At 36.0% G+C, this 12,539-nt stretch overlaps 1 protein-coding gene across 1 annotated transcript in view; it reads right to left on the reverse strand.

Moving 5' to 3' along the window:
* Window positions 1-12,539, reverse strand: part of LOC132151937 (syntaxin-8-like) — a 71,601-nt gene that overhangs the window by 2,373 nt on the left and 56,689 nt on the right. The window contains exon 7 of the mRNA XM_059560493.1: window positions 6,098-6,199. Coding sequence (XP_059416476.1) covers window positions 6,098-6,199 — 102 coding nt within the window. The remainder of the gene's footprint in view (window positions 1-6,097; window positions 6,200-12,539) is intronic.

A 12,539-nucleotide genomic window follows, 5' to 3' on the forward strand; every position in this document is an offset into this window, starting at 1 on the left:
AGCAGACGCGCCATCATCTGTCACGTCATTTCAAAACATGCTTATCTCGGCTAATCAGGCAGGATTTTTGCACTGTTCGTCATGGACACTGGCTTGTACTGTATTTGCAGCCGGATTCAGAACTTTAGTTTACATTTCTCTCATAGTTTGGCTCGGTGGATGTGTGTTCCCACTGGAGATCAGAGCGCCAGCTGGCCTGCAATCAGGCAGAGGGCAAAAGGAAGCTGTGCTGAACTACCTTACACTTGTGTTATGAAATAGCAACCTACCAAAGCCTGCTGCGGGTATAGTGCGAGTTAGAAAATCATTTTGACTGTGACTAGGAACAATGTCAGATTTTTAGTGAACAGACCCATATCCCACTGGACAATTTCACATTTATTTAACAGAAAACTGGCAAGAGAAGTGAAATATCAAACATCAAAAAAGAAAAAGAAAAAAAAAAGGTACTTTAATTTCCATTGAGCTTGTAAACCCATAGAAAGACATTTTACAACATAGGGGAAAAAGTTTTACTCTCTAATGAACATGATATTTTCTGTATAAAATGTCAAATGGCGAAATCTCATTCAGATTTAAAGCAGCCTAAACCAACATTCTCACTGTCCAGACTTCTGTGCTTTAAAGTGAGCTTCACACCCAGGCTTGTCTGTTTGCTCCTCTTTTTCACCTCTGCAAAACTGCCAAAGTCCTATAAGTAATCAAATAAGCTCTGTAACCCAATCACGCTGCCCCAATGACAACAATAATATTTGCTAGACAAATAGATTGCTGTGCACAGAGGGCAGAAGACCTGTGTGGCCACCCAGGGAGCAGAACAAAGGACACACATTCTTCCCAAGTGTCCTTTATTTATTTAAAATCAAAGCCGAGGGAAAAAGAGAGATCTGTGAGGATCTAAGGCTGCGTTTACAGGACAACGATGTAGTCAAAAATGAAAAAGTTTTTCACTTGCATTTTTTAAAAGTTTCACTTATACACAACGTTTTCAAAATGATTTGCATTTTCAAATATCCACTTCATTACCTATGCCAGGCCAGTAGTTGGGAGGTGAGGATTATATGTTGTATATGATGTGTCTCCACTGTTATATTGGTGTAGTAAATCCACACTATGCTAAAGAAGCGTTAGCAAACTCTTGAGCAGCAACAGCAGTACCATGTACTCTGCCACTGTTGTTTATGTTTGTTCGCACTTGCCTTTAAAATCGACACGTACTGCACATGTCTACATACCGAACGCATATTATGCACGCGCATGACGTCACCATTTTAAAAGATTCCCGTTTTGGGTGTTTACATGGAAACGATAACGGTGGGCATTTTCAAAAACTTGCATTTTGAAACCCATTTCAATAAATATAAAAGTTTTCAGTCCCCAAAACGCTGCTGTCGAGTATATGAACAGGCGAAACACATACAATTTTCCCAGTTTTGCCTGAAAACATTGTTGTGTAAACAGCCCCCAAACTTCAGCTCTTCATAACCAGGGGCCTGAACACTGAACAAAACATAAGATGGGCCTGAACTTTATTTTACTCAATAATTCTCTGACCAGATCATTTTCATCTGCCTGTCAATGCTGTTCCTAATAGCCCTTTTTTTCTTTTTCGTCTTTCCAAAGAGGATGGTTGTAAAGTATTTGGCTGTAGAATTTAAACAAATTAAAAACTAATTACACAAATGAAATAACATCAGACTTCATACATTACAATATGATGACTCGTTCGGACAATTTTTAATTTGTAATTTTTTTTTGCATTTGACTGCAGTACTAAAGTCCACATTTCTGATGTAAAAATGTTTTGCTTGTATTCTAAGCTGAAGCCATATGGTCTATATCTATACACTAACATTCAAATGTTTAGGGTATAGATATAACACACCAAAACCTTGGAATAAACAGGAATAAACTAATCTCAAATAGACAATAGAAAGAAAATTAGTAGACACTTACAGATACAACAGAACAACTGATCCTCTTCTAGGACATTCAGCATAAAGCCAACCATACAGTCCGAAAAACAAGACAAATACAGCAGAGACATAATGTATAAACCTTGTGTGGCCACAGGAGACAATGATCAGACGATCATAGAAAGATTTAAAAAATGTTGAGGCATGTTATTTTTCAACATTTTCTGTCCACAAGACAAAGAAAAGTGTCAAACAGAGTTGGGAAACGTGAGTAGCGAAGTGAGTCAGGGAACACAAGCTGAAAGACAAAAAAAAGAAAGAAAAAAAAGTGGGGTACGGACGACAAGGCAGTGAGGAATTTTTCCATTCATCAACCCCTCCTTCACCCCCCTCACAGAATACATGAATATGGTTAAGTGTTAAAAGCAGACGCGGGACGAGAAGAAGAGGGGTAGAGAAATAAAGGAGCGAGAAAGTGAAGCAATGCAAAACTCTACAAATTTGGCCTCAAGCTCTGGGATCTGCAAACAAAGTCCTCTGGACAAACAAATGGAATTATGTGTGACATTAGAGGAGCAGGACCAATCGCAGCAATGCATTTATTTCCCAGAAAAAGTCAAGATGGATCTTTATAGGACAATTAGGAGTGATGTAGTCAAACTTGCTCCCACTGTAGAGAAGTTAATGGTTTTATTATACACACCCTTCACATGCAAATGAACATAAAAAATAATTCACGATCAATTCCACATCTTCTATAAAGAGCAAATTTAATAAATAACGCCTTGAAAATTTGAGCTACAGAAAATTCCTGTAAATAAAAGTTCTTCTGTCAACAGTAATGACAAAATGAAAATTATGCCATGTTCAGGAGTATAAACAGTGACACCAAAAAGGTTTGTAGAGAGAGTAGATTTGTGGAACATCTTGCGTCCCCCAAAGACACCAGCATTACAGGGTTAGCTCACCCAAAATTGAGCATATGCCAACATTTACTCACCATCATGTTGCTTCAAATAATTATGACATACTCTCCTCCATGGAACAAAACAGGAGATGAATCATGACTTGATTACTTCTGCGGAAAATTGGGATCTTTAGCAGAATGTTTAAGCTGCTCTTTGAATACTATACAATATATATAGAATACTGTGAACAGGAGCTGTCAAGATCCAGAAAAAAAAGAAATGCAAACAGCTACAGTATGTACAGTAAGGCTTGGAAGCCATATGAAAGCTGTGTGTGTAAAATTTCAGTTATTCAAAAAATATTTTATAAATAAAATCCTGTGCTACAGTTCAGACGCATCAGGTTTGACAACCCCTGATCACTGTTCACTTTTGCAGGGAAGAAAAGAGCAACTTAATACTAACATGAAGGTGAGTAAATAATCAAAGGATTTTTGGGGGGAGTATTCCTTTAATGAAGAGCTTAATGAAGACAGATATTTTGTGTCTGCTGCTCGAGTATGCAGACATGCTTCAACATTTACCACTTGTGAAATTATTTAAGCGTTCCTGGCATGGTTGGCATGCACAAAACTTGAGAAATCTGAACGGCTGCAGTCATTGATTTAATTAAAGGAACAATTCACCCGTGAATGAAATTTCTGTCATTATTTCATTGTTGTTCCAAACACATATACAAGGCAATTTAAATACTGTGCTGGTCGTTCTTTTTCCTCCATTTACAATAAATGCAGACTGGAGCTTTCGAAGCTTCAAAAAGAAATAAATGATATATAATAACTCCTCCTCTAAACAGAATCCTGGGTTATCTTGCTTCACGTTTCACAATGCTCCTTATTTACCCGGAGTTAACAAATAATCCGGAATGTTCATAAACCCTGGCTTAACGTACTTATTTGCATATTCGAGACAAATGCAGCACACATCTGGCTCACATAAAGGCTCTAGCATTGCACATCCTCATATCATATACTGCTGACTGTACTGTCAAGTTTTTCCTGAATGGATTTTTCTGCCTATAAATAGAAGAATGAATCAGTCTCTTTGTCACTCCAATTGACACATTTTCTGTCACCTTTTGGCATTTTCCCCCACAAACACGGACTGTGAAGACACACAGTGTTTCTGTGACTGTCCAAAGCATGTGAATGTGAGGTACGTGGTTGGGTGTCTGTTGCTAAGCACCTAGCCATAACATTCTAACACTGCTTCTAAATTACAAGTGTGAAACGTACCTTTACCTGGGGTTAAAAGCAGGGTTTAGAATGATGATAACCCAGGGTTAAGTGCAGTGTGAAAAGCCCTTCGGAGCAGGGCTTGGTGGTATATCAAGTTTCAATATTTTTATAAACAATATAGAATGAAGCAATACAGCTTATATCGATACAGAGTAGTTAAATGTTACTATTTACTTTCCAAATTGAACTGAAACAAATGGAGCACAAACAGATAGAGTGCAATAGAATAGGAGTGCACTAATTCTGAATAAATTATACAGTTTGTTAAAATATTTATATAATATATGTACCATATGTAGAATTTTAAACCTGCAAGTGTATTTTATAATAGCTGTAAATGTAAAGGGACATTCGAAATGGGGCAAAAATCTATCAAATATATGCTAGACATAAATCAAATGTAGGTGAGTTATTCTCACTTACGTATTTTTCGGACTATAAGTCGCACCTCAGTATAAGTCGCATCAGTCCAAAAATATGTCATGGTAAGGAAAAAAACATATATAAGTCGCACTGGACTATAAGTCGCATTTATTTAGAACCAAGAGAAAACATTACCGTCTACAGCTGCCAGAGGGCGCTCTATGTTTTCAGGGGTAGACTACAGGAGCACTGAGCAGCATAGAGCGCCCTCTTGCGGCTGTAGACGGTAATGTTTTCTATTGGTTAATTTCTCTCGGTTCATGTCAAATTAATTTTGATAAATAAGTCGCACCTGACTATAAGTCGTAGGACCAGCCAAACTATGAAAAAAAGTGCGACTTATAGTCCGGAAAATACGGTAAGTGAATGTATCTTCTTTTTACCGGTGACATTTAGTCTGTGCTTTTTTGTCATTTATTTTAATTTTCTATTTATTGATTTTAATGCTTTTAATGCTTAAAGTTATAACAGAATGTAAAGTGATTTGAACCTGCTTTTGTTTTTGCAAATACTATATAGCATAGCCAATGTGGTTACAGCCACTATATTTCTTTTCATAGACTTCAATATGCACATTGTTTGTGGGACTGGTAGGATGTTACTTTTTACTCTTTACTTTTTTTTTCTTGCAAAGAGAACAATTTAAAAACCTAGTTATGTATATTGTATTTCGCCATTCAGCATTAAAAATCTCGTGTTCATATATGTTCATATCCTTACATGTTCAATAATGTTTTTTTTTGTTGTTGTTGTTCATATTGCCCAGCCCCCTTCTGAGTTCATGAGATTCATGGGAAAGTCTCCAAACTCAAATTAGAATCTCTCTCATAATTCATCCACCAAGGATAACTAGGGTGTCAAAATGTCAAGGATGTCAAAATTGTGAATAAATAATTTTCTGTCAGCTCCTTAAAGAAGCAATGTAATGGAAGAGGCAACAGATATTTTCTCCTGTACTGTGAAATACATCTGATTGAAACAGATTTAAAAAAAAAAGTAAAGTTAGCATATAGTATTTAAGCTGCATGGACCATTTTCATCATGGTTTTTTTTTTTTTTTTACATTTTGGAGCATGACAGCCCCAGCCCCCTTTCATTATCTTAAAAAGAGCACTCATGATGTTCTTAAAACACCTTTTTTGGGTGTTTTATCCCTTTAACAACAGACTAACAAATTGACACCACAGAAGAAAGTACTCTGAAGTATAGAGATGTTAAATACTGTAATTTCTTGCAGAACTTTCCAGAAATATGTTTAAATGACCTCTCTAAATGTCTAGCCTGATCTCACCTTTACTGCCACTCCAATAACAAACACACAGATCTGACACAGACCATAAGATGAAGATCTGAATTTGCCATATACATGCAGTAGGCTTAAATCCTTTCAGTTCTGCAGATCACACTAGAAGCAATAGGGAGGAGAGAAGGGACAGAGAGAGAGATAGATAGCCAAAAATCTGAATGATGGACAGGCTTATTGTTGCCGAGCTCTTGAAGCTGAGTACATAAACCCAGTGCTACAGTTGCTCTACTGAGGCAGAACACTCACCACAGGAAGCAGACTTGGTGTCCAACAGCTTGACTCTGTGCGTCTCGTTTTTGATGCGGCCGTCCGTCTTGTCCACAAGCTGAGCAAGGTCATCAATGATCTCTGAAACACACAACAAACCAAGTCAGTACACAAGCTTATCATTCGTAATTACTTCCAAGACTTGCAAATGCAATATAAAACATCAAAAATTGTTTAGTACATGATCCTAGAGAGAGAAAGAGTGCAACACACGCCATGTGAAAGTATTCTCCTGCCATCATTTTGTGGTGAGTGGGAGCGATTTATAGTGGCCAGAAATGTGTGGTTTGTGTCAGCTAGTAGCTGTGGCTAAACCGCACACCATCTGAGGCCTTCCTGACTGTATTAGTAAGTCTATGTTTGCTGACATCTGTGGAACTACTGCTAAAATAAAGCCACAAGTGGCAATAACTTGTGTCCAAGCAGTTTGGACCAAAATTGGAAAATTTGAAAGAACAGACCGTGTGGATACAACTATTGTGGATCAAGACCTTTGATCACAGTTGCACAGTTTTAGGTTTTTCTTAAGTTATAGCGCCCCCTAGTTCCATAAAAATTGGTAAAATTTGGCATCTTTAGAATGCTGTAAAGTTCAAGATGGCATTAAACCAAGAAAAATGTGAACCACATTTTTTACTTTCTTGATCAAACACTTGCATCCTTTGACTATGTGTAACAAATGTTTACTTTGCGAAGATCTTATTCAGTCATTAGCAGTCTCATCAAAACATGAACTTGTAAATATAAAAATAAAGACTTGTTTTTGTGAAATTATTTGATAAATCTGTTAACATTTACCATCTCTAGACAATATAAAATGTCTTAGAAATCAGGGCTGAGTTTGAGAAAAAAAAAAAGAAAGAAAAAAAACAACTTTTTTCTAGGTAAATACTTTTAAAATGTATTTAAGATATTACGTTCCATTAAACCATTTAATTCAGAGCAAGGGTTCAGAGGAAATAAATATATTTTTATTTGAGTCCAAGTAGTATTAGAGTTATTGCAAAAGTGTAAATTTGCTTATTATAGTGTGCATAGTATATATATGCACACAGTATACACTGTACTACTGATTTTGGGGTCTCTGCGATTTATGGTCTCTGACAAACTGTTTTACAGCAAAAATAAAATAGAAATAAACACAGAGAAAGAAGAAAATCCGTACAAACACAACTGATTCCAACAGCTTTGTTGCTTGGACCTCCAATTAGTACTTAAATTAAACTACTAAAGCAATCAAACAAAAACAGTTTCAGATTTCCTGGAAGTAGTAGGATGAAGTAGGGAAGTTTATAATCCACTTTCTCTATCTGGGAGAAAATGTAACAGATCTGGAGAAATACAGACACAGTCTCACTCTTTCTGATGAATGCTACACTTCCACACTCACTGTGCTTTTTAGAATTGTATTCATGTGAAAGTAGAAAGAGACAGGAGAGTACACAATATGTCACAAATATGACATTTAACAAACTAGATTTTACTGAAACTAAAACTGGACATTCAATTAAGAATACCTGTAATCAACCAGTAAAAAAAAAGTATAGAAAAATTCTACAATTCAAAGTTTGCATTATACTGTAATATTACCCATCACTAGACATGTGCTACTGTATTAGAATAACTAACCATCTGAATCATGATTTGCAGAGTTAATCTTTTTTTTAATCTAAAAATTAGCTTTCCTCTGAATCTATGTGCTTAGGCTATTTTATTGAGAAACAGAACATTTTATGGACAAACAATCACCTTAATATTGTTTAGTTTTAATAGCTATCACCTACATGCAACATGGGATACAAACTTGTATGAGCAATTTCAGTAAACACTAGAGGCAAAGTGGAACATGAGAGGAGCAACATGTAGAATTATCTTAAAAACATATAAATGTGCATGATGCAGTGTGCTGAGTTCAGAGCTTTGACTAAGTTTGCAGAGAATCCTTTGAGACTTTCCAAACCCATTTTTAAGTCTAAATCTATTATGCGCATTGGTACATTAACTTTGTATCACACACTTGAGAAGACTACCATCTGAACGGAATCTTCTCATTTTCTTTCAGAAGCTGAAATGAGCAGACCATAAACTGCAAAGGGAAAAAATGCAGCATGTGACAAAATGAAAAGAAAAAAGTTAACTTAAGCACAAAATACCATGGATCATTACAGAATATGTCCAATACAATATGATTTAATAGGAAGTTAATTGGCCGTTTGGCTTTGGTGCATATCTAGCTGTGTGGCTTCCCTCCGCTTTCCTCTAAAAACACCAACCTTGCTGAAAGGCTCTTTCCAGAGTAGAGAGAATGAGTGAAAGAAATAAAGCAGACAGCGAGAAATAAAAGGAAAGAATGAACCGGAAAGAAAAAGAGATTAATGAGAAAGTGGTTAAAGATAAAAAGAAAGAACAAAAAAAAAGCAGAGAGAGTGAACAGGTTGACCTGTATGTGGACTTTGAGGTAGAGCAGAACACACACTTGAACAGAAACCACGACTGTAAAAACGAGGAGCTTACTGACAGATTTTCAATACCTAGCAGCAGTGAGCTGGATGTAATTTAGTAGAAACGGGAAGTTGTTCGTTTTGCTTCTGCTTGCTGCCATCAGCCTGCCAACTCAAATAAGCCTTGCTCCACTGTGCAACAAGCTGTTTTGATGAAGCCTGATGAAGAAGAATCTCCAACACATTTCAGACTCTGATACAGAAGCCAAAACAGCCGTCACTCACAGCATTACTGTTATTGGTGGAAAGAATGGAAGGACCAAATGTTTTATATATATATATATATATATATATATATATATATATAAATGCGACATGTCAGCTGATAGGTACAAAAAGATATAAATCAAGAACTAATACGAAGCCAAAAAACACCAACGGAAACAAAATACTATTAAGACCCGCAGATCATATTTGGAAATATTTGGAAATGCATTTTAACATGGGTGAATGTGCGGTCAAAGCAGACTTTGGTGTTCCATTCATTTCCATTAATCTTAACACGTGTGAATAAGGAGGACGGAAACACTAGCATATGTGTAGAAGTTACATGCTTCACAATGTAACAATTTTTAAGATTGTTTACTCTGAACTGTACAATTGTATAGTGAACAGATGTTCGACCAATAGACAGTCGCACAGATTGGCTCCAAGCAAAGAATAAGTGAAAGTTATATCATTTAATTTAAAATGTATTTTACATTACATTTATTATATTTCTTAATTATACTTTTTTTTTTTTTTATAAAGTTAATTATATCTAGATTGGAGGCATTTCCACAAGGATGGGGGAGCGCACACTGATGACCGCAGTGGTCTGGCCAGAGCCGTGGTTGGATGGAGGTGCAGGTTTCCTGGCTATGCTACAGACCAGGAACAGGTTCATGATTATTAATCTGGCAGCTCTAGGAAGAGATCTGAACACATTTCTGAAGGATGAAATGCAGTTTGGCAGCAGAGCTTTGATCACAGTCAAAAATGACAGATGCAGTCGGAGGTTGTTTTTCACTTTTCTTTTTCATAATAATTTATTAAAAGAATGTTCCAAGTTCAATGCAAGTTAAGCTCTGTTAACAGCTGTATAGCTACTAGTATATACTAGAACTGCAACTTACGATTATTTTTTTCTTTCGACTAATCTAACGATTATTTTTTTTGATTTGTCGACTACTCTAATGATTATTTTTATTAAAATAAATTATTAATCTAGTGTTCTTTTTTGATTAGCTAATGAATCCTTTGGATTACTTTACAAAAAAAAGCACAACTTCTTATATGATATTTCAACCTTTATTCATTTTTGTTCCCCCAAAAATACTTAAATGTGGTTGTTGTACTTAAAAGGTTTTACAGTATACAAAAATAAAGCAGCAAAGAAAATTATTTTACTATGGTAAATATGAGTTAACGATAGCGTTTATAATTAAACCACAGTAGCCACAAATTTACAGTGGTCTGAGATGTCATGAAATGTTCTTTAGCATCACAAACCATAAAATGTAGTCAGGGTTCTGCTATGGTTTATTTTCATAATGGGTAAACACAGGTCACAAGTTAACACGATCACATTTCCTTGATTCAGCAGCTGCACGATGTGCTGCCGAGAGTCCTGTCTTGAATCCTGAGATCTGAAGCTGATTCGGTGTGGATCGGTAGCTCGGTGGTTCGTAACTGTTGTCTCGCCGCGCGCCGTCTTTTAACGCTTGTTCGAAACCCACACCAACACAGACTTACTTTATTTTTTTGTTTATCTTACTTACTTCAGCCACTACGGGTGATCATACCAATAAATTGTAATCCTTACAAGAATATCAGAATCATGCAATGAGCAAGTCTGCGTTTATTAGACACTTTATAATATCACATCAGTTTGTGCTTTAAGAATCGCCGAATCTGCTGCGGTCGTTCCATCACATCTGCAGCAGAGACCTGAACCAGGAAGTTGGTCACCAGAAAACACGGTAACCAGTTAAACCATAACACCGGAGAGCACCAGTATGTTTTCCTATTGTTTTTTTGATAGAATGCAACTTTCTCCATTCCTAGGAGCAGAAGCTGCCATTACGCGAGATGTAAACAGTGTGACGCGTCGACGCATTTCACGCACGTCGACGTATTTTTGTAGTCGACGTAATCAATGACGTCGACGCATCATTGCAGCACTAGTATATACAAATACTAGTCTATAATATAACAGTAGTATATTTTTTTAAACAGACAAAAGCCAAACATTTTATTAGCTCATGACTGAACCCATGACCATTGCTGTTGCTAATGCCATCCTCTATAACTACACAACTGAACATCTCTACTTCTACTCTAATGAGAAGGTTCTACTCTTATGAACTCTCATAAACACAAAGGAGAGCTGTGGTGGATGTCAAGATTTTCAGTCAATACTGACATTGATTTAGTATGTTTCTCTGGCTGCACTACCACGTTTATAATGCTTTTTATGTTTCACACGCAAAAAATAAACAAATAAATAAATCAGTTTAGAACAATGTGATGGTAAAATAGATTTTTGGATTGAACCCATAACATTCCTCAAAGGACACTATTTACTTGAGCCAAGACCGTCAAAGCTGCACACCCATGTTGATTCAGGCATAATTACCTCAGAAGCAAAGAACGGTGTCACATATGGCTTAACTTGAAGCCATGCGTGTGGTAAGAGAAAATTAGCATGTCCACCAGGGGGTCCAGAGACCACAAATGCGGACAAAGCAACGAAAATCACGTAGATAAAGAAAAGCATCAACTGGAGGAGACATAAAGCAGATTAATGCAGGAGAAGAGACACATAATGACAGACAAAGTATTCAATAGTGTCAAAGAAAAACAGACTTTACAAACAGAAGCAAATGCCCCAAACATAAGGTAAGATTTAGTTTCAGTCTCATAACAGTTCAGTAACCCTTTACTGGCAGCAGTGGACTCGTGGGAAAACAGGCCAGCCTGCCGGTGCCCCTCACACAAGCCTGTCATTCCAGTGACATAATTCTCCATTTCCGAACTCAGTGTTTGTGCAGATATATGACAGCTGCCTTTTCTGGCTTAGGCTGCAACTATCAGCCATATAATAAAGCGGAGTCTGTTCCAAGCAAGGGTTGTTTATTTAAATTGCTATTATACTGAATAAACCTCTAAACCCACATTACGGAGCACGGACAATGTGTATTCACACACACACAAACTCAAATAGAGTGTGCAAGAAATGAAAATGTGTGTGGGTCAATGACAAATAAACGTGTTTGCATTAAAGAAAAAGGAAAACCTATTTTAAAAATCTAGTTTAAAATAGTTCTTAGAAATGTACTTTGCTTGTTAGTTTCAAAGGGATTTGAAAAAAAATATATACTGCACTATTTTCAAGAAAAGAAAATGTAATGACTTTAAACCATCAATTTAATTTTTTTGTACTTTTTTTATGCAGTAAATACATGGCCGTATATACATCTGAATCATTTACAAAAATGTTTTATAATGAAATATAAAATCCAAATAATATTTTTCAAAAAAGGTCGAATTTCCTGATATTTTTGGGGATCCATACCATATGACTTCTCTGTGAATGACTGCATTTTTTTTTTCATGTACTTTTGTACAAATTAGTAGATCTGTTAAAAAAAAAAAGAATGTCATGTCATTGACCCATTAATTAATTCTCAGTTGTTAAGTCAAATATATTTAGTATATATATAAATATATTCACAATACACATTGTTTCAAAGCAGCTTTACAGAAAATTGTGAATCCGATGTTCATAAAACTTTATTTTGGCTTCTTGGTAAAGTGATATTTTGTATCATCCAGTACAAAACACAAAGCAATAGAGAAGGCATTATAAGAAATATACATTTAGATAAAGCTCCCATCATCACTCGACTTAAACTGCACTTGTCTCATATAAAGATGCG

Source organism: Carassius carassius, chromosome 10 (assembly GCF_963082965.1).
Source record: "Carassius carassius chromosome 10, fCarCar2.1, whole genome shotgun sequence".
In the NCBI taxonomy this organism is placed as follows: domain Eukaryota; kingdom Metazoa; phylum Chordata; class Actinopteri; order Cypriniformes; family Cyprinidae; genus Carassius; species Carassius carassius.